Source organism: Marmota marmota, unplaced genomic scaffold (genome assembly GCF_001458135.2).
Source record: "Marmota marmota marmota unplaced genomic scaffold, marMar, whole genome shotgun sequence".
Classification (NCBI taxonomy): Eukaryota; Metazoa; Chordata; class Mammalia; order Rodentia; family Sciuridae; genus Marmota; species Marmota marmota.
The window spans coordinates 7,682,414-7,702,080 of NW_025999905.1; the positions used below are offsets into that span (position 1 = coordinate 7,682,414).

The 19,667-nt window shown below is 33.0% G+C and overlaps 1 protein-coding gene across 5 annotated transcripts in view; it reads right to left on the reverse strand.

Moving 5' to 3' along the window:
• Nucleotides 1–19,667, reverse strand: part of Agmo (alkylglycerol monooxygenase) — a 336,057-nt gene that overhangs the window by 75,509 nt on the left and 240,881 nt on the right. For 3 of the 5 annotated variants that reach the window (XM_048799643.1, XM_048799647.1, XM_048799641.1), the window contains one exon: nucleotides 9,060–9,212. The exons of the other annotated variants lie outside the window; for them this stretch is intronic. In XM_048799643.1, coding sequence (XP_048655600.1) covers nucleotides 9,075–9,212 — 138 coding nt within the window. In that variant the 3' untranslated portion in view covers nucleotides 9,060–9,074. The remainder of the gene's footprint in view (nucleotides 1–9,059; nucleotides 9,213–19,667) is intronic. 5 annotated transcript variants of the gene reach the window in all.

Genomic DNA, 19,667 nt, shown 5'->3' on the forward strand with positions numbered 1-19,667 from the left:
TGCAGGCTAGAGACATTAAATGAGGTAAATATATTTTACTGTTAGATGGTATTAACTGCCATGAAGAAAAATAATCAGGGGAAAATGATAAGAAATTTGGAGTGGGAGGGAAGGAGGAGACCAGAGTTTATAGTTCTAATTAGTCAAAAAGTGCTTTAAGAATAACAATATTACCTAAAAGTTAATCCTCACTATTAATACAAAAATCTTGAATTAAGATAATATATAGATGTTTTGAAAATACAGAAAATGAGCATTTCTCACTCATGTAAATGTATGAAATTTTAATGGTCTTAGAAAGCAGAGTGGCATATTTTTCAGAATTGTTCAGAATGTACATAACATTTTCCTTGGAATGCCAATTTTGTAAACATATTTGAAGAAAATATAGAAATAGCCTTTAGGAACAACAATGCTGAACCCAATTTTATTTATAACAGTCAAAATTTGAAAAAACAAAATTAGAAACCTGAACATCCATAAGTAGTGGATACTTACAAAGAACTCAATGACATTATTACTTATTTTTGTGATTATTAAAAATTATGCCTTCAAGTCCTATAAACATGGAAAATATAAACAAAAATCAGAGTATTTTATTACATATGAAATTTTCTTCAATTATCTCTATCATAAACATTCATAAACAAAATATTTCATGAAATAAGATATACAGAAATAATCTGACTTAAAATGATAGTGCTTTTTCAGATTCCCAAATTTTCATAGTAGAGGGATTATATAATCAACAATTTTAATGTCCCACCCATAGAGAAACCATTCTACAATGATTCAAACACCTTTTTGATAATATCAGTGACAAAAATTTGCTCCACTTTAAGAACAGACTTTTACGTAACATTCCATATGCCACAAAATCCAGAGTTAATCTAGCTGAAGAACAACTTTCATATTGAATTCATGTAGGTGGGAATCAAACAAGGTGATTTATCTCATTTGTCTAATGAAATAGGTTTCCAACTATAAGTTCTGATAGTAACTTCTTCCCCACAGTCCTCTTAAGATCCATAAACTAGAAGAAATCTCTCCTTTCCCTGTTTCTCTAACATATTTTGGACTTGAGTATATTATCTAGTTTACAGATTGTTGTATATTGTGTGTATCTATGTGTCTTGAGATTACAGATACCTGACTTTCTCTTAATGCCCAATTACATCTCTCTCTCTTTCTTCTCTCTCTCTCTCTCTCTCTCTCTCTCTCTCTCTCTCTCTCACACACACACACACACACACACACACACACACACACAAAATCAATAGAGAAAAAAATGCTTGCTCACCAAAATACTTCTGAACTAATATAAAGAGAATATTTATTTAATCTATCACCATTAGCATTTCCCAACATTTCTACTTCCAGTTAAAGACAGCATGGGCAAGAAATCCTGGAATATACCATCGAAGACTATTCACATTGACATGAGACTATAAAGAATGTAGAGCAGTGAAAATGGAAAATATTTTTAATACTTCTAAAGGACAAGGGTATATAAATCCTAGGTGGTGCTACATTTTACTATTGTAGCTATTGGCATTATGGAATACAGTTTTCAATGGCCTTTTTTCAAGTCAAATATCTTAATAGAAATGGGGATATAACTGTACAGTGTGGTATGTTTTCAGCATCTAATGACTCATGAATACTTGCCAAAAACCTGCAGATTTAAAAAGAAAAGGTTCACCTCTTTCTGAATTTACTACAGAGTAAATCAGAGGCAAGTTGGTGTTGCATTTGGCCAGGGAGTCAAGAATAAAACATACAAATCAGCAAAAAGAAAAATATCTAACTAGCATATTCCCTTCCCCAGGCAACACTGATCATTATTGTGTGAGGATGTGAAAGGTTTTCAAATGATTATTACAGTATTTGCTCTAAGAATATTCCCCTTAAATCATTGTCACGTAATGGAAAGAGAATTATGCACATTAACAAGTTGATGGAACTTTGGCAAACACATGTGAATGATCTGAGTATTAAGAATAAATAATAAATATTGAACTAACACAAAATCCAATAGCCAAGAAGACTATTCTAATTGCTTAAATATTTCTTCTTAGGTTGGATACTGAATACAATGTTGACAGGAAATACTTTAGCTTAATGGTTAGAGGACTCCCTTCTAATGGGAATACTTTAATTCAAGATAAGTCAGTAAAATATTCAAGTACATTTAAAATGCAGTATTTGAATATGTCAAAGAAAATATTTGAGATGTAAAATATCATGTCCTCTAGGCATGGACTATTTTTAAGGAATTATACTGGTAGACAGTGTGCTAGCCAACTTTTCTTTAAATTTTATTAATGTGATATAAAATGCATTAACACTATTAGTTCACTGCAGACTTTTTACTTTATCTAGTTCACTGAATTTGCTTTATTTCCCCTTCATTATTTCCCTTCACAATACTCCAGTCATGTAAGTCTTATCTACTTTTTCTTCTATTTCATATCTCTTTCATGTTTTTTTTTTCTGTTATAAAGTCACTCACACATTTCAGCTACTAAGTCTTTTAATTTTCACATTTGCCTTCACTATAAAGCCATACAGCAGCAGACTCTCTCTCCTTGGCAAAATGCCTTGACCAATGTATCCTGCTTAAAATTCATCATTATAAGATAAATATATAAGTGTCCATGCATCAAGCGCCCTCTATGATTTTCTTTCTAGTCCATCTCTCTAATTCATCACTCTTTGTCTCACTTGCACTGAACTGTTTTCATTTTACCTAACTTCCCCTGATGTCTGGTTATTGTCCATGAGGCCTTCCTACTTTGCTATTTCCAAGCATCTTTCAAGACTCAGCACAAGCATGACCTCCTCATGGAATTATTCTCTAGCTACCTTCATCATTATCCCAATCTGTTAGGTTCTTCTTTCTATCTTCTAGCTAGACCTGAAATTCAGAGCTTGTCTTTGCTGTTTATGGGTTACTTACCCTGATCAAGTAAAACTCTTTGAGCTTCAGTTTTCATATCATGTACAATTTAATAACAATACTGTTTCAATGAAAGTTAAATACAGTATCCAGAGTATTTAGTTCCTTTTCTCTGTTCCATGCTCCCTGTTCATATCTCTCTGATAACACTAATAAGAATGCTTTGCCAAAATTTATTTGTTTGTTTGTTTACTTTGGTGTTCCCAAGTAGATTCAGAATGACTTGAGAGAAGTTGTGTAGTATTTTCCTCAATTCTGTAACTCAGCACCTAATCTAAGTGTAGCTAAAAGCTGATAGTTAATCCTTATGTGAACATTTATTAAGCACAGATGCTGTGCTGAGTTTTGTGGGTTAGAATTATATATTCAATTTATCCTTTCCACTTACTTAGCAGATAAGCACATGTAAAGAAGAGAAGATGTAAACAAACAGTTTTAAAACTGTGAATACCATTAAATTCTGACCAACAAGGCATGGGATTTAAAGAGAAAAAAATGCCTCCACTGTGGTCAGGAAGAACAGGGTGTCGGGAGACAGAGGTTGAATTAACTGAGAAAAAAATGAGGAAGATTTTAAAGAATCTGTAGCATTTCAGTTAAGACATGGAAAGTTAGGCTTTAAACATAGAGATACCCTAGAGGTAAATTTGGCAATATCAAGCACAGGAGTAAAATACTGAGCATGCTGAAGTACGAGTAAAGAGCACTCCTATACACAGTGCACAATAGCCAAAGTGAATAGAGTCTTCCACTAGTAAGAAGGGGGCCAGGATTGCTCAGCTAGGACCTTAACTGGATGTGGCTATGTCAAATCTCAGGCAGAGTAGTTATGTGACAAGATGAATTTATCCTACTAGTGTTACCATCTTTGATGTCTTGAACTACTAGCACTGTTAATTAATAAGGGAAATAAACACTCAAAAAATTTCAAGAAAATATTTTGCTAGAATTATCTTAAAATCTAAAAAGAGTCAAAGCACAATAAGAAATAATCTTCAAAATAAAAAAAATCAAAATTTTCTTTTTTTTCCTTTTTTTGTGGATATCATTTATATATACTGCTCATATTACATTTAAATTTGAATAGTACTGGAGCATTACCTCAACTGATGGATGGTAGAAGCTGTTTTTCTACCAGTAACTGGCATGAGAAATAGTCAGTATAACCTCCTGGAGGAAATTAGTAAATCTTAAAGGTGTGGATGACATTCTGTAGCATGACTTGTCCAAAAAAAATGACAGAAATTATGGCAGTGAACTCTAAAGCCAAACAGCAGCAGATACTCTCTCCATGGCAAAATGCACATTTTTCCAGGGATTAATGGCCAAACATGCCAACATTTTAGTGTATTTTTTCTGCATATTATAAGTTACACTTAGGTGTTAGTTGAATCTTTTTTTTTTCTGTCTCTCAAACACATATAAACACACAGAGATGATTTCTATACTGGAGAACATAAGAAAAAGATTTCTTCTGTTCTATGAAACAATAGGTTACTAAGAAGTCTTTCTCATTCTTAACATTGTTTCAATGATTGCAAGCATTTGTGGGGGTGAAATTTAAAGTGTCTTTGGTAGTACTTTATCCACACACATACACAAAAGACAGATTTTTAACAAGGCCTGCACATGAGGAACAAAATAATGAGACCAGTTGTCAAAATATCCAAAATCCAATGATATAACTGGTAATTCAAGAACTAATCATAGATAAATAAAAAAGCAAGAACATAGCAATGTTAAGGGCTAAATTTGGGGCTGATTGTCCTATAGGTACAAAAGTCACAGTGCTGAGACCCTATGATACTTTTAGAGGATCATGTAAATGTTTTAATTTAAAACCAAAGGGGAAAAAGTTAAAATACTAGTAATCAATAAAAAAACACAAAAATTCATCTTTATACCAGCATGATTAAATATAATTTTAACACAGTTAACGTACTGATGTAGAAATGGGCTCAAGAAAGCAAGTGCCCAGGGCAGATGAAAGTCAAAATGTAATCCTACCTGAAGTTGCTGAAGTAGGCAAATGGTATTAAAGAATAGTATACAAACAGAGCTTTTCAACTTGAGTTTATAATATTTTATTTACTTTAAAATACCTGGAGCAGACATAGCATAATGAAATTTGATAAAACTCATTCCAGTACCTCAAGTTTTCTGGGTTTTTTTTTTCTGTCATTTTATTTTGTTTTGTACTAATTCACAATTAAAATATTGATAGTTAATCTTTTGTTCAATAAATATTTATTTATCATTAGATCTTTTTCAGGGTAAAATTTTAGAATTTTCTTCAAGATAAACGGTTTTTTGGTCTTCATAATTTTTTTTTCATCTGTGAAATAAAATTTCTGTGGAAAGATATAGTTTATTTCAAGGGAAATGTGACTTTAATTTGCAGACCTGTTCCTCTAATTGAAAAATTAGACAATGGAGTTATTTTTTAAAATCTCTTTGGTTATGGATTTTTATAGGTTATGAATATTCTCTATTAAAACAGACATGGTGAACACACATGTAGGGCGTTCTGACAGATTTGTTATCTCAAAATGCATTATTTTGTTTCAACTTCAGAATGTAATAAGAACTAATTTAGGAAAATAAAATAGATGGGAAGGATAAAATATATCAAAATTAAAATCTTCCTATTAACTAACATTACAAATACATTAAAAAAAAGTACTGTGTAGGACATTTGGCTCAGTGCTTGTTACAAAGCAAATATTTATTTTCTAATATGTTTTCAATTAGAAAGTCTATTTTCACTAGACTGTAAACTCCATGAAGAGCAGTCTTCTGTTTTGTTCTGCTCATGATCTATCCCCATCATCTGGAATAGTACCTGAAATTTAGTAATATTTTTCAACTAATATGTACCACATGAGCCCATTAACTACAGTTGATCTTCACAAAGATCAGGTTTAAGTCATGACATTTTTGTTCAGATTAGTAAATTCTGTAGATTATATCATTCTTTCACTACTCTTTTTGTTTGTTTGTTTGTTTATTTGTTTACTAGGGATTTAACCCAGGGGCATACTTAACCACTGAGCCACATCCCCAGACCTTTTTTAGTATTTTATCTAGAGACAGGGTCTCCCTAAATTCCTGAGGCTGGCTTTGAACCCGTGATTCCTCCTGCCTCAGCCTCCCGAGTTGCTGGGATTACAAGTGTGAAAACACCACATCCAGCCATTCACTACTCTTATCAAAGATAAACTGGCAAATCATTAATATATGAGTAATTAGTGCACAAATCCTGTGAACTTGATTGTACCATATATATTCAATGAGAAAATCTGAAGGATCTCAAAAGACCCAGGGTATTTGGCACGTTCAATCAAGAGGCAAGAGGCCTAATCCACACAGGAAGAACAAAAGTAAACACATTCTTAGAACTCCATCTCAAAAAGTGCAAAATGCAGATGGTGATGAAAAAAAGTGCAGCCCACAGATGACATTAAGATGGCAACACAGAAGCAGAGAGAAACGTACTCAAATGACTTTATAAAAATGCTGAAAATATCACAGGCACTTTAGGATTATATATACAAAGTGAAAAAAAATAATCTATTCCCTCAAGTTTATCTAAATATCTGGCTTTCATGTTTGTTTTTGGTATCAGTGTTTGGTTTGGGTATTTAAAATACATTAGGTAGAAATAAAGATCACTGCTTTACCAACAGAGTAGGAGATAACTAGCAAGATTAATGTCTGAGTATGTGTGTTTGGCTTCCAACAAGGAAGAGAATGAAAGAGAGAAAGAGAGAAGGGGTGGCGAACATCTGGGGTGGTTTCCTTTCTAGGAAAAGGATAAAAGGTCGTATCCCACCCAGTGAGAAGAAGTGACCCCCTAAAAAATGTAAGTGATCTTGCTTGACCTGTGACGCGAGCACGGGGACAACCTCGGCTGTTTAACTGCAATGTGCGTTTCTTGTTAGAAAAAGTGAGAGAGTTGTGCTCTGCCATGAAAGAATGTGAGGAAAATGAAGGTGCTGAAAAGCAGAAGAAAAGAGCAGAGCATTGGGAACTGGATGCAAGCTATGGAAAAAAAAAAAAATTGGAATATTACGTTGGCCCTGATCTACAAACATTAGGTAGAAAAGAAAAATAAGAAGCATGTGTACATAGGCTTGTAAGTGCATGTGCGTGCACCCAGATTTTTTTTGTTGTTATTTGTTTGTGAGGATTGATTCTCTAATTAATCTTTTACATATATCATTAAAATAATGATATTTATCTGGATGAGAATAGGTCTGGGGAAATATCTCCAATAACTCAAAATACTCAACAATATGTTCTATGAATTCCTAGAGTCCCAAGTCTAAGGTAGAAATCAATGTTAGGTCTACTTTCAGGTTTTTTTTTTTTCCTCCCCAGATAATAATAGTAAAGTCAATATGCTCATCTAATGTTTGACAGGATCCTTAGAACTTTTTATTCTATAAAATAAATAGGCTTTCTTCTCAAAGAACAGAAAATCCCCACATTACAATATAAATGAAAGCAAACTTCAAATGTCTTGACCTACATAAACTCTAAACATTTGTTTCATCTTTTAAAGTTTCTTTCATCCCTTTCTCTTTTTCAGCTCACTCTGTCCATGCAAGTCCCTTGAGTCTTCTCCACAGAGCCCCATTATTTAAGTAAGAATGCATCCAGTGAACAGCTGTGGAAGGGAAGAGTTGGGCTGAAGTTCATGGCCAAAGTCAGAAATTTGGGTATACTCTAAAATCTATTGGCATAAGAAAACCTAAAAATGCTTGATATTTAAATGTTATTATTGTTAAAAGATGGTGATGTAAAATGCTCTGTAGCCTCTGGTTTATTATGGAAATAGAGGGGAGGCTTTAGAATTGAAGGATTTGAGCTTTCCTGTTATTTTATAATAAAATTATTATTTATTCAGTTATTGGTTATGAGTCAAGGGTTCTGTTTGTTTACTGCAAATGTCCCTGATTGAACCTTTAGAAGTCATGGTTTTTTAATAGTCCAATGAAATCAAGAAACAGAATTTTTTATTTTTATTTTTTAGAATACTGCCTGAATGAGCAAATATAAAACTATTAATGAAGATATTTAAACAGGACTGGGAATAGGTCTTCCCTTACCCAATTGCCCAAATATTCTCATGAAAATGAGGCACTGTTACTCTTTCAGTTACAAAAATCATTTTAAGAAGGAAGTCAGCACTAGACAATGATTTAGTTAAGCCTTGGAAAGTAGAGTGCCTAACAATTTTTTTCTTGTTTTCCCTTTCCTCTGGGATTCTCTCTTGCAATATTAAAGCACAGTGAGCCAGTTGATATATGGTAGCTAAAATTAATTTAATATTAAGAATAGGGCTTTATTTTGAAAAATACAAATAAAATTCTCACTAAAAGCAATCACCCAATTACTTGTGGTGATACCTGTCTTCAGTACTTATTCATCATCTCTCCATGACATTTCTGCCACGTGTCTTTCTCCTTTACTTTCTTTTTATTGTCCTGCTGTTCTCCATGAGAGGGCAGGCAGGGACAAGGACAAAGCAACCCTTTTTTGAAAATCTCATTTAAAAAACCTGATAGGACAGGAAGTAAAAAGTATTGTCTAAAATATCATTTAAAGATTATCTGCAGGGCTGCGGATGTAGCGCGCTCGCTTGGCATGCGTGCGGCCCGGGGTTCGATCCTCAGCACCACATACAAACAATGATGTTGTGTCCGCCAAAAACTGAAAAATAAATATTAAAATTCTCTCTCTCTCTCTCTCATTCTCTCTCTCTCTCTCTCTCTCTCTCTCTCTCTCTCTCAAAAAAAAAAAAAAAAAAAAAAAAAAAAAGATTATCTGCAGATTTTTTATATTCTTCCATATCCCCTTTTCTTCTTGACACAGGAAAATGAAAATAGGCATATTATTGGAATAAAGAGTTCTCTGGGTTCACTGGTGACACATGCATGATCCAAGTTCACCATGCTGCATCAATTCCTTTTCACCTGGCAAAGCCAGTGACTGTGCCAGTTCTTACACATTGTGATTTTGTAGTTGTTTCCTTTGTGTCAGATGGTTATATTAAATAAATCATAATATTTCACAATTTTACTATGAGGGAACTTACTTCCAAAGTCAATTCCTATATATGAGTTGGTACACGTGGCCTAGAATTTGGAATGAAGATCCAGACTCTACTGTCCTCATGTTGCAAATTTACTCGCATCCCATAGCAGTTCAATTTTTCTGCTGTGTCAGTGTAAATGATGGCAGTATAGTTCTAGAGAAGTCAGAGAGAGGATTCTATGAAAGAAACACTTGGTTTCTTTCATAGAAATGTACTAATGATATTCAGTGTATCATGGGTAAACAGCATTACGGATATGTCACTGGGCTAGAGAAACAAGTTGTATTTTCAAACACAGTTTTTCATTTTTGAATTCTGGGAAATAAAAAGAAATTGAAGCAATTAAAAAAATCAAGGATCTTTTCTAGAATTTTGTAAGTTCTAAGCATTTAAAGATATTTATTCTATTGTGATTAGTAAAAGAAAAAAGTATGATTCCATCAAAGAAAATAAAAGGTCAATTTAAAGGCTATCTGAATGCATTCTCTAATATTCTGTTTTAATTAGCCAGCTTCCATTTTCCTCCTTATATTTCCTTTCACATCTTATTGTATTCATCCTAAATAAAATGGAATCTTTCCACATATACTCACATTGACTTCATTTAATATAAAGTTTTGACATTTTTTTAGAGGAATTTCCTTATTCCATCCTAATAAATAGAAGGGTTTTGAATTTCAATGGCTGAAAGGAAGTCAGATTTTTGTTATATGAATCCAGGGTAACTTCATTCATGGATCAAAAAAGACCACTTGGGGCTTACAAAATCTTTATTATTTTCAAGCTACAAGAAATAGTTTGGGAGAGAGCTAGATAATAGAAAACATATTCTTCTACAATCAATCCACTTTAGGGTGCTTTCCAACTGTGAGACAGTCCTTCAAACTTAAAAATTCTCCAAAGTTCAACTTGGCCTAAAGCCCAAATTAACTTCTAACAGACTAAACTGTGGGGAAAAAAAGTACTGCAAAATATAGCAATTTTTGTTGCCTTGATAAAAAGTTAATATGATTTATGACACTAGTAAGGGCTGTTAATGCTTTACACAGTTAGATTTTAATGTTTAGAATTAGCACAATTTAAATTTTCACCTACTATTTTAGATTGTACTAATTCTTATAAGCTCAATGATATGCCCCTGAACTAAGATTTCTACTTCATTATACCAAGTATACCTCATTGAAAAGGGCTATTGAAACAGAATTTATACATCTAGCACATAAATTATTAAAATAAGTTATAATAAAAACAAAGTCAATGAACTCCTTTGTAAAAAGTAGTATACCATTAAAAATCTATAAGTTATAATCAAGAAGAATTAAAGCACATTGGATTTGGGGATGTTTAATATTAAAAAGTTGTCTACATTAAATATTATTCAAATGTAAAATGATGAGGTGATTCCAAAAGTTATGATACAATATTTTATAATTATACAATTCTATCATTAGTAAGACAAATCTAACACTAATGATGTTGAGACTTACATACTATACTATTTTATTGTCTAGTCTAGTCACCTAACTCTTAATAGACTTGTGAGAGACAAAGATATAATTTATTTCCATTAAAACAAACTGCTTTGGGCCTTTAAAATATGGGAATTCTTGTTTGACAAGTCTTGCCTTCAAGCCAAACCCATTTATTTGAAAGAAATCTTGAATTACCAATTTTATCACATAGTAAAATGTTAAAACAGGCATACACCTTTACTTCAAATTATAGCTCAACATAATATAAAAGCGACAATGCCATTGGTAGATATAGAACTGTTTAATTTAGAAGGACAACTCAATCCAAAATCTAAAATAGTATGACTCTTTAATCAACTTATTCTAGTGTTGATGCACTGAAAAAAAAATCAATGAAGTATACTAGATTTGCTCTCTGATGATGTTATAGGGAGAAAACTTGATAATTACCAACAATATAGTTACACCAAAGTGAGGGACAATTAAAATTTTCCAAGATGATCACTTTAATGCATGTGGTTTCAATCACCATACTCAGATTCATGTTCAAATCTACACCTTCAGGTCTGATCTATTTTTCTAAGCTTTGAACCTGCAATTGAGATTCAATTTCACAAGTACCTCAGTATAAATGTGCAAATAAATAAATTTAATTTCTCTCCCTTCAAATCTTTGCTTTTCCCAGATCTCTATTTCAGTAAGAGTATGAGCTGTTCAATCAAAAAATTAAATAAGAGACCAAGACAGACTCTTCTATCCTTCACTCCCACCTTTGACCAATGAGTAAACAAATACAGTTTCTCTCTTATGTGTCTCTCTTGTCAATCCTATTTATTTCTAATGCTTTCATATAATTCAATTTTATTCTTGATTTCTAAGTACGTAGAACTTCCCCCCACAAAATATATACCTCTATTCTTGCTTCTACTTTTCCTCACTTTTCCCTTTCAGCTCTTCATCCATCACCATAGGCCACCAGGAAAATGATTGAAAATAAATCTATTATATCCCTTCTCTATTAAAAAAAAAAGTTCAATTCTCCTCACAATTTCAGAATAAATTCGTCTTATCCTGTGTGTACAGTCCCTAAATATCAGACTCCTCCCACTCCTCATGCAAGCTCCACCATTCCAAACTACTGATAGTTCTTTTTCATACAGAGAACTCAGCACAACTTTGCATGCTTATCTTTCCCATTTAAATACTTGTCTAAATCCTCTTCCTCTGCTTATTTTATTCTCATTCTTCTTTGTTAAGCTTTAGATCAAGTTCACCTCATTTGAAAAGACTTTTTTGAATTCCCAAAATTGAACTTCCCTTCTATATCCAGTACATTTGCTTAATATCTACCTACATCATGATGGTTTTCACTATATATAGTACTGAAAACATATTGGCTTATCTCAATTTCGTATATACTTCTCAAGTATAGGTTTAAGCTTTAATTTTCTTTTCAAAGTTTCCTGAATAGGTCAAAATGTTAAAACAAATAAAATCACATTAATACTCACATCAAGTGCTTTGATTTTCTTATATCTGTTGATATTATTATAACATGTAAAATGAGAATATAAAAAGAAAGATAATATGTTTTATACCCTACAACAGTCTTCACATAACTTTAGGAAACAAAATATTTTCTATATTTTATGAATAAGGAAACAAAGTTTCATAATGATCACATAATTTATCCAAACACATACTGTCAGTATATGGTAAATCTGACCTTCAATGCAATTTAAGTTTGACTTCAAAATCACCAACTTGATCCAAGAAATTAATTTGGCTCCCATTTACAATATAAAAGTGGAATAAAATTAATAGTACTATTAATATTCATAGCATTACACTTATCCTATTATCCCAGGTATTCAGGTATTAGGCTAAAAGTACTCTTTGAAAAGCCACATTAAGCAATAGTTTTTTAGAACCAGAAAAGTTCAGTATAAAAGGGATATGGCCTATTATATAAAGTCAAGTCCTACTAAAAATCCTTTGGTGGAACCTCTTAATTGCAACTGCAGGCACACATTAAGAAGAACCATCATTATCCTCACTGAGCAGTTTCACAGACAGGCAAGAGGAGTGCCAACATTTTTTCCATAGGAGGACATCTTCAAATTTTTGAATAGGTACCAATAAAAGAAGATCACCAGAGGGAAATACTTTATACTTTGTAACAGCTCTCTACAGTAGTATGATCTCCAACTATATCAAAAGAGCCATAAACAAACGCTCAGGATGGAAAGAACCTAAGCCGACATTGAAGTCCATTGCCCTAACCACAAGGAAATATACCTTTCTCCATCTCCCCCTCCACAAAAGATCTCATGTAGCAATGCACTTAAGATAGTTTTGTCATTAACTTTTATTTAAAAAAATATTCAGAATGTTAGGAAAGGGTTCTAATTACTGTATTACCTACAATATCATGTGTTCATAAGTGTGTGTATGTGTGGGTGGATACACATTATTTAATGTAGAATATTAGGGAAGAACTTTAGTTATTATTCCATTTATTCCTGATTATTTTAGAGATAATACAAGTAAAGCCAAGAAGAGTTAACTGTCTTGTCTAAGGTTGTTCAATTACTAAGCAGCATGCTATTTAATTAACATTGTTTATTTAATAAACCTTATTACTTATTGGAACATCTGCCGATTCCAGGATCAGTGGAATTAAAATCTAATTCTCCCAATGCCATCTTTACTGACACTATACACATATACATCCCTAACAAAATATGCATCTATATTTTTTGAGCTTCATTTAATTTTCCAATGAAAACAATGTATCATATGCTGTCTGGAGGAAATTTCTGCTCATCATAATGTGTCATAGAATCCCATTCCCAGGCTCCTCACATGCTCTGTGCCAGTCCTTTTAGGATTAGCAGCTGCTATGAGCAAACACATAGCAGTCAGGCTTAGTAACTTGGCACACTTTAAATAGATCAAGTTTGGTTTTAATTTAAAGAATAATTTGATTCAGTAATGTGATTTAAACAAATGTAAAATCTCTCTCAAGAACTCACATGTAGTGAATGATCAAAGCTGTGATTATTTAGATTGTTATTTGTTAAAAAATGTCAAGATAATATTTTTAGCAAAATTCTCTATTCCCTTCTTAGCTATAACTTTTTAGTGTGGGGCCCAGCAAAAATTTCAATTTCTATCACTTTGCCAGAGATGAGTATATTTGGTTACCATTTGGAAATTTTTCTTCTTTTGGCTTCAAATAAATCAGTATTTAAAGTAGGGTGCATCAATCACTATTACAAAAAAAAAAAAAAAGAAAAAGAAAAAAAGAAAAGAAAAAACAATTTGTTAAAAAATTGGATCAAACAAGCAATTCCCTTATTCTATTTGTTATCACACCATAATATGTGATAGTGTAATGTTTTAAATAATAATGCACTTAAAATAACCAGAAAGATGGAATAGTGCTGCTATTATCATCTTATTTTAGTATTTAACTACACTCTTTACAATATATGCAGGATCAGCTTCTAGTAAATTAGATATATTGTTGTCCTATTGCTGCTATTGTATGTTATCACAAATTTAATGACTTAAAACAGCACAAATTATTATTTTCTGATTCTGGAGGTGAGTAGTGTGAAGTGGGTGTCCCTCTTCCAAATTCACAATGTTGGCAAGGCTGTGTTCCCTTCTGGTGTCTCTAAGGGAGAATCTATTTCCCTGCTTTTTCCAGCTTCTCCAGGATGCCTGCATTCTTTGGCTCATGGCCTTCTTCCATCTTCAAAGTAGCAACAGCCAGTTGGGTCCTTCTCACATCCCTTCACACTGACTCTACTGCCACCTTTAACTTATAAAAACACCCGTGATTACATTGGGCCTACACAGACAATCCCCACTGTTCTACAGATCTCAGTTTCAACCAATTACCATCCATAACTCCATATGCCACCTTAACTGTTCCTTGTCATATAATCACAGGATCAGAGAATTTCAAGAAAGACATTTTTTATTCTGTCTACCACACGGAGTAGAACAACTCTGCTAATCAAAACAAAACCAAAAATGCTAGAATTTTTAAATTTTCTATTGAAAGTTTTGAAAAGTTAGCAACTGAATTACAGAACCAAAAATTCAAGAGCAATTGTAAGTCAGAGAGTGCAGAAGCTACTTTGGGACCAAGGGTATCTATCTGTGCTCTACCAAATGGGACTTGTTTATATACATACTCACCTGGGTGAAGCAGGACATACATGAAAATCCGGGAGACACACAAAGCTGGGAACTAAACAAAATCCTCCCCACTTTAATCTGGAATATCAAATGCCCCACCCCATTTTTTAATTTTTAAACCCAGGCTACTACAGAGAAAGTTCCTTAGACCTTGAACAGAGATGGAAAATAAATGTCAAAAAATAGTAGCAATCACAAGCCACTAAGTTCACATCATTTAGGTAGATCAAGCATCTGTTCCATTAGAACCCCAAGTTACCTTACCACAGAAAACACAAATAATCTTTGAAGGAAGATGCCCTTTTCCTAAGCCTTAATGAATCATTATAAATAATCTCTTAAAATTAGTGACAACCAGAATAAAAAATAATCAAATTTACAAGAAAACAAAACATCTGAGCACATACCCAAGTAGTAGAAAGTAGAAACTTCTTTGTTGAAATTACTACACATTCTAATAAAACTCTACCATGTTCAAAGAAATGATAAATTTAAAGTATTTCAGAGAGCCAGGCACAGGGATACACACCTGGAATCCTAGTAACTCAGGAGGCGGAGGTAAGAGGACCACAAGTTCAAAGCCAGCCTCAGCAATTTAGTGAGATCATATCTCAAAACAAAAACAAAAAAAACAGAAAGTGGCTCAGTAGTTAAACACCCCTGGTACCAAAGTAAATTAATTAATTCATAAAAAAATAAGTATTTCTGAGACTAAGAAACCAGGAAGTAATATATTTTAAAGAGAACTTCTAGGAATAAAAAATTTATAACAAAAAAATTTGTAAACTACTTGCATCGTTTTAACATCAGACTAGGCACACATGAAAAAAGAATTTGTGGCTGTAAAAGAAATTATCCAAATGCAGCAATGGGAAGGAAAAAAAAAAAGAAGGAGAGAGGAAACCAACTTGAAAATCATGAAAGAGAGTGTGAGGGTCTAACATATTTAATCAGAGATTCAAAAGGAAAGAAAGGAAGAATTGGGTAGAGGCAATAATTAAATAGAAAAAGGGCTAAAACACAATTTTCTGTCTTCAAGTCAGATAAACATGAGCATACTAAATAAAAAGAGAATCATAATAAATAAAATATTAACAGACAAAGAGACAATACTTCAAATTGCTAAGCTGGAAGGAGGATAAAAGGCAGGCTTTCTTCAAGTAACTGACAGTTGGGATGAAAGCTGACCTCTCAACAGCAGTAAAGGAAGTTGTAAGATAATTAAATATACATTTAGTATGCTGGAAAAAAGGGCTGCCAAAGCAGAATTCTATACCCAGCATGTTCAGGGGTAGATTGTGGTGGAGATGTTTCAAGAATAAAGTTGTGAAATAAACCTATTTTAAGACATAAAAAACTTGAAAATTCACTGCCAGCTGACTCTTACTGAAGGAAATTTTGAAGAATGAACTTCATAAGAATAATAATAAAAAGATCTGATAGCAGGTCAGAGATGGAGAGAGAATACAGAGAAAGGCATTGAACTACACGAACATATCTATGTGAACATTACTGTGTAAACATAACTGTGCTCAATGCTTTGTGGGATTGAAAATAAAAGCCACTTTTTAAAAAAAAATATTTATTTATTTTTTAGTTGTACACAATACCTTTATTTTGTTTATTTATTTTTATGTGGTGCTGAGGATCGAACCCAGGGCCTCGCATGTGCTAGGCAAGCTTTCTACCGCTGAGCCACAATCCCAGCCCCACGCCAGTTTTAAATGCAGAGAAAACTCTTCCTTGATTTGCCTTCTTCCATAGCAACAAGCTTACTTTCTTCACTAACCCCCGTAATAATAGTCTTCTTCATAAAAATAATACCCTCCCTCAGTGACTTTCTGTTAAACTATATTCTAAACAGAGGGGTAAACATTTTACAATCACTATCCACCATCCTACTAGGTAGGTACAACTAAAGTCATTTGCAAATGAGGAAATATGACAGTGAAGTTAGAGTAGAGGAAGATCCTAAATCTAGTAAGTACTCAGGATGACATTCAATCTTACTTTCATTGCTTTGGAAAGCCCATGTCTTAACAGCAGGGTTTCCTGAAAAGGGCTGGGCAATTTTTATTAGCAGATGTGTCTGTATTTTGGAGAGTCAAGGAATTTATTCTTGTCAAACACTAAATTTGATTTAGTAAAGGAACTGTTTTGTGAACTCAACAAGAGAGAGCTAGGAGATAATGACATCATAGTAATATAATATTCATAATTATGCACATTCTCTGTTCAGTAACGTAGGAAAAGCAAAAATAACACTCAATTGTGGTATGCGTGTGTGTGCTTAAAGTATGTCAATTTTATAGATCTAACTTTCAGACTTTTAACCAGATTCTGTTGCATCTAAAATTACCTGAGGTTCTTAGTTCATTAGATCATAGACTGATGAAAGTTTTCTTGGCTTATTCCGAAAATTTAATTTATGACAAGCTAAAACACAAAATACAAAAATTTACAACATAATAATGACATGGTTTGGATAATGTCCCCCCTAATGATGTCCATGTTCTGCTCCCCAGAAGCTGTAAGTACATTAATTTACATAGCAGGAGACATGTTGCAGATATATATATAACTACTGCCATAAACCTTAAAATAGAAGATCAGCTTGAATTATTCAAGTAGACCCAATCTAATCAAGTGAGACCTTAAAAGCAATGAACTTCCTATGATTAGAGGCAGAAGAGAAAAAAGATGTGGAAGAAGGAAAAAAAATCAGAGATTTTCAGAATGAGAAGAACCTGAATGCCATTGCTGGCTCCAACATGCAGTGGACACAGGGTAAGGCCTAGAGGGAGCATTAAGGAGATAGTTGCAGCCCCCTGGTTAACAGAAAGCAAGGAAATGGGAATAAGGTTCTGCCAACAACCTGAATGTCTGAATGGAGTGAACTTTTGATTTTGCCCTTGTGAAACCTAGAGCAGAGAAACCAGTTGAGACAAATAAACATCTGACATACATAGGTATACAATAATAAATTTGTACTCTTGTAAGTCACTAAGTTGTTATGGTAGCAAATGAAAAAATACAGCAAATCTTTTAAGTAAAATTTAAATATAAATCAAAAGAAAAGCAAAACATGGATAAATATATGCCACATATTTAACAGATTGTTAGCAACCATTGCAAAAGGAAAAATAATGTCTAGCTCTAAAATTTAACAAATGCAGATATACATGATATGAATATTTTACTCCAGTTTCATAGTTCACTTTATTGAAATCAGAAGAAAATTCTCCTTCATAAGGAAAACTACTCAACAAAACCCTCAACTATATTCATGGAGTAAAACTGTTCATCACACAGTTCTTCATAATTTTCTTAACTATGGTTAACTTCACAATTCTTAAGCAGATCAGAAAACGTCAAGATCACAAGATCTCTGATATCTGAAATTTCAAGTATATACAAGAATAATTTCTGAATGATGTTCCAAGAAGCTTACTTTTCAGAGGTAGCCTGAGGAACAATTATACCAGGCAGAACACCATGCAGCAGTTACCAGTCCCAGAGGAGGACCTTAACTTCATGGATGATAATGCAGATCATTACAACAGCAGCCACCAAGAATATAAGTCTAACTACTTCTGATCATTACATCTTGGTATTAGAGTCTCCAACATAAACACAACATAGGTATGCAGTGAATGGAAAAATGCTTTTACAGAGAAAAGCAAGATCAAGAGGAGCAATATCAGCTCCAGTGGTGTACATGGGTCTCTCATTAATAGCAGACCTCCTTCCTCCCCTCCTCCGGACTCTCTCACCTCATAATGTTTCAGCTACTGAAGGAGAATTGTCTTACATGGAACCTCTGACTACAGGAATTGATCCTCTGCCTGGGAAGTATGAAAAACTGAAACCTGGGGGCACACCTGATGGCCATTGACTGGGAACAAATGAGTACTTACTGAGTCTGAAAGGAGGATATTCCTACTTTTAGGTTTATGGATAAGGTTGGAATAGGTCAGAATAGGTAACAAAGTGTTTCAGCCTCAAGACCCATTCTCATGTGACCTAAAGTGAGATCTGAAGACTGTTCTCATGAGGATACCTTTTCCAAGAAATTTGCTAACAATAAAAGTCCATTAGATAATTAAGTCAAGAGAATCTCCATAAAGTGGGCATTTTTTTTTTTGCTTTAAGACATGCAAAAGTCTTTAATAGAATTAAAAAGCTACTATGTATATTAGCCTAACTATAAACAATGTAATTTCAAGCAAAAATATCCAAGATAAAACAGTTATGGGTTTTAGTATAGAAGAAAAATGTATTTGTAAATTTATTGACTATTAAGTGAAATACATTTAAATTAATGATTTTCAGTAGTTTATAGACAGTATAATTCACTGTCTGCCAATGGCAGTTCAATTTTATAGCAAAAAAACTCAAATTGTCTTTGTTAAACAATATTCAGGTTTTTGCTCTCTATGAATGATAGGATGAACATAAACAAATGGAAATGCATCAGTCAGATCCACACATGTCATTGTTATTAAAGTAGAAACCTTTTAAAAAGAGTAAGTTTACAACTGTTTTCCCCTCTTATCATTCAAGTGAATCTTTAGGACTTCCACCATAAAAGTAGAAACTTTGACTTTCAACTTATTAAATTCTGTTGTTATTTCACACAAAACAGGGCACTATTTCAACATCTTCAATATTAACTTGATCAATAATAACTTGAATCTTCATCCTTTAAATTTTTTCTGATGGGAACTGTAAATATTATTCTATCTAACCTATATAAGGTATGAATTCATGGCCCAGAAAAGGTCAGTTCCATAATCCCAAGACACTGTAAACACTTATTTAACTGTAACCTGACCATTGACAGATGTCTAGATGAAACCAGATGCTTATATTTAGTCTTGGGACATAAAAATAAGTACAGACTAGAATAAATCATGATAGAGGA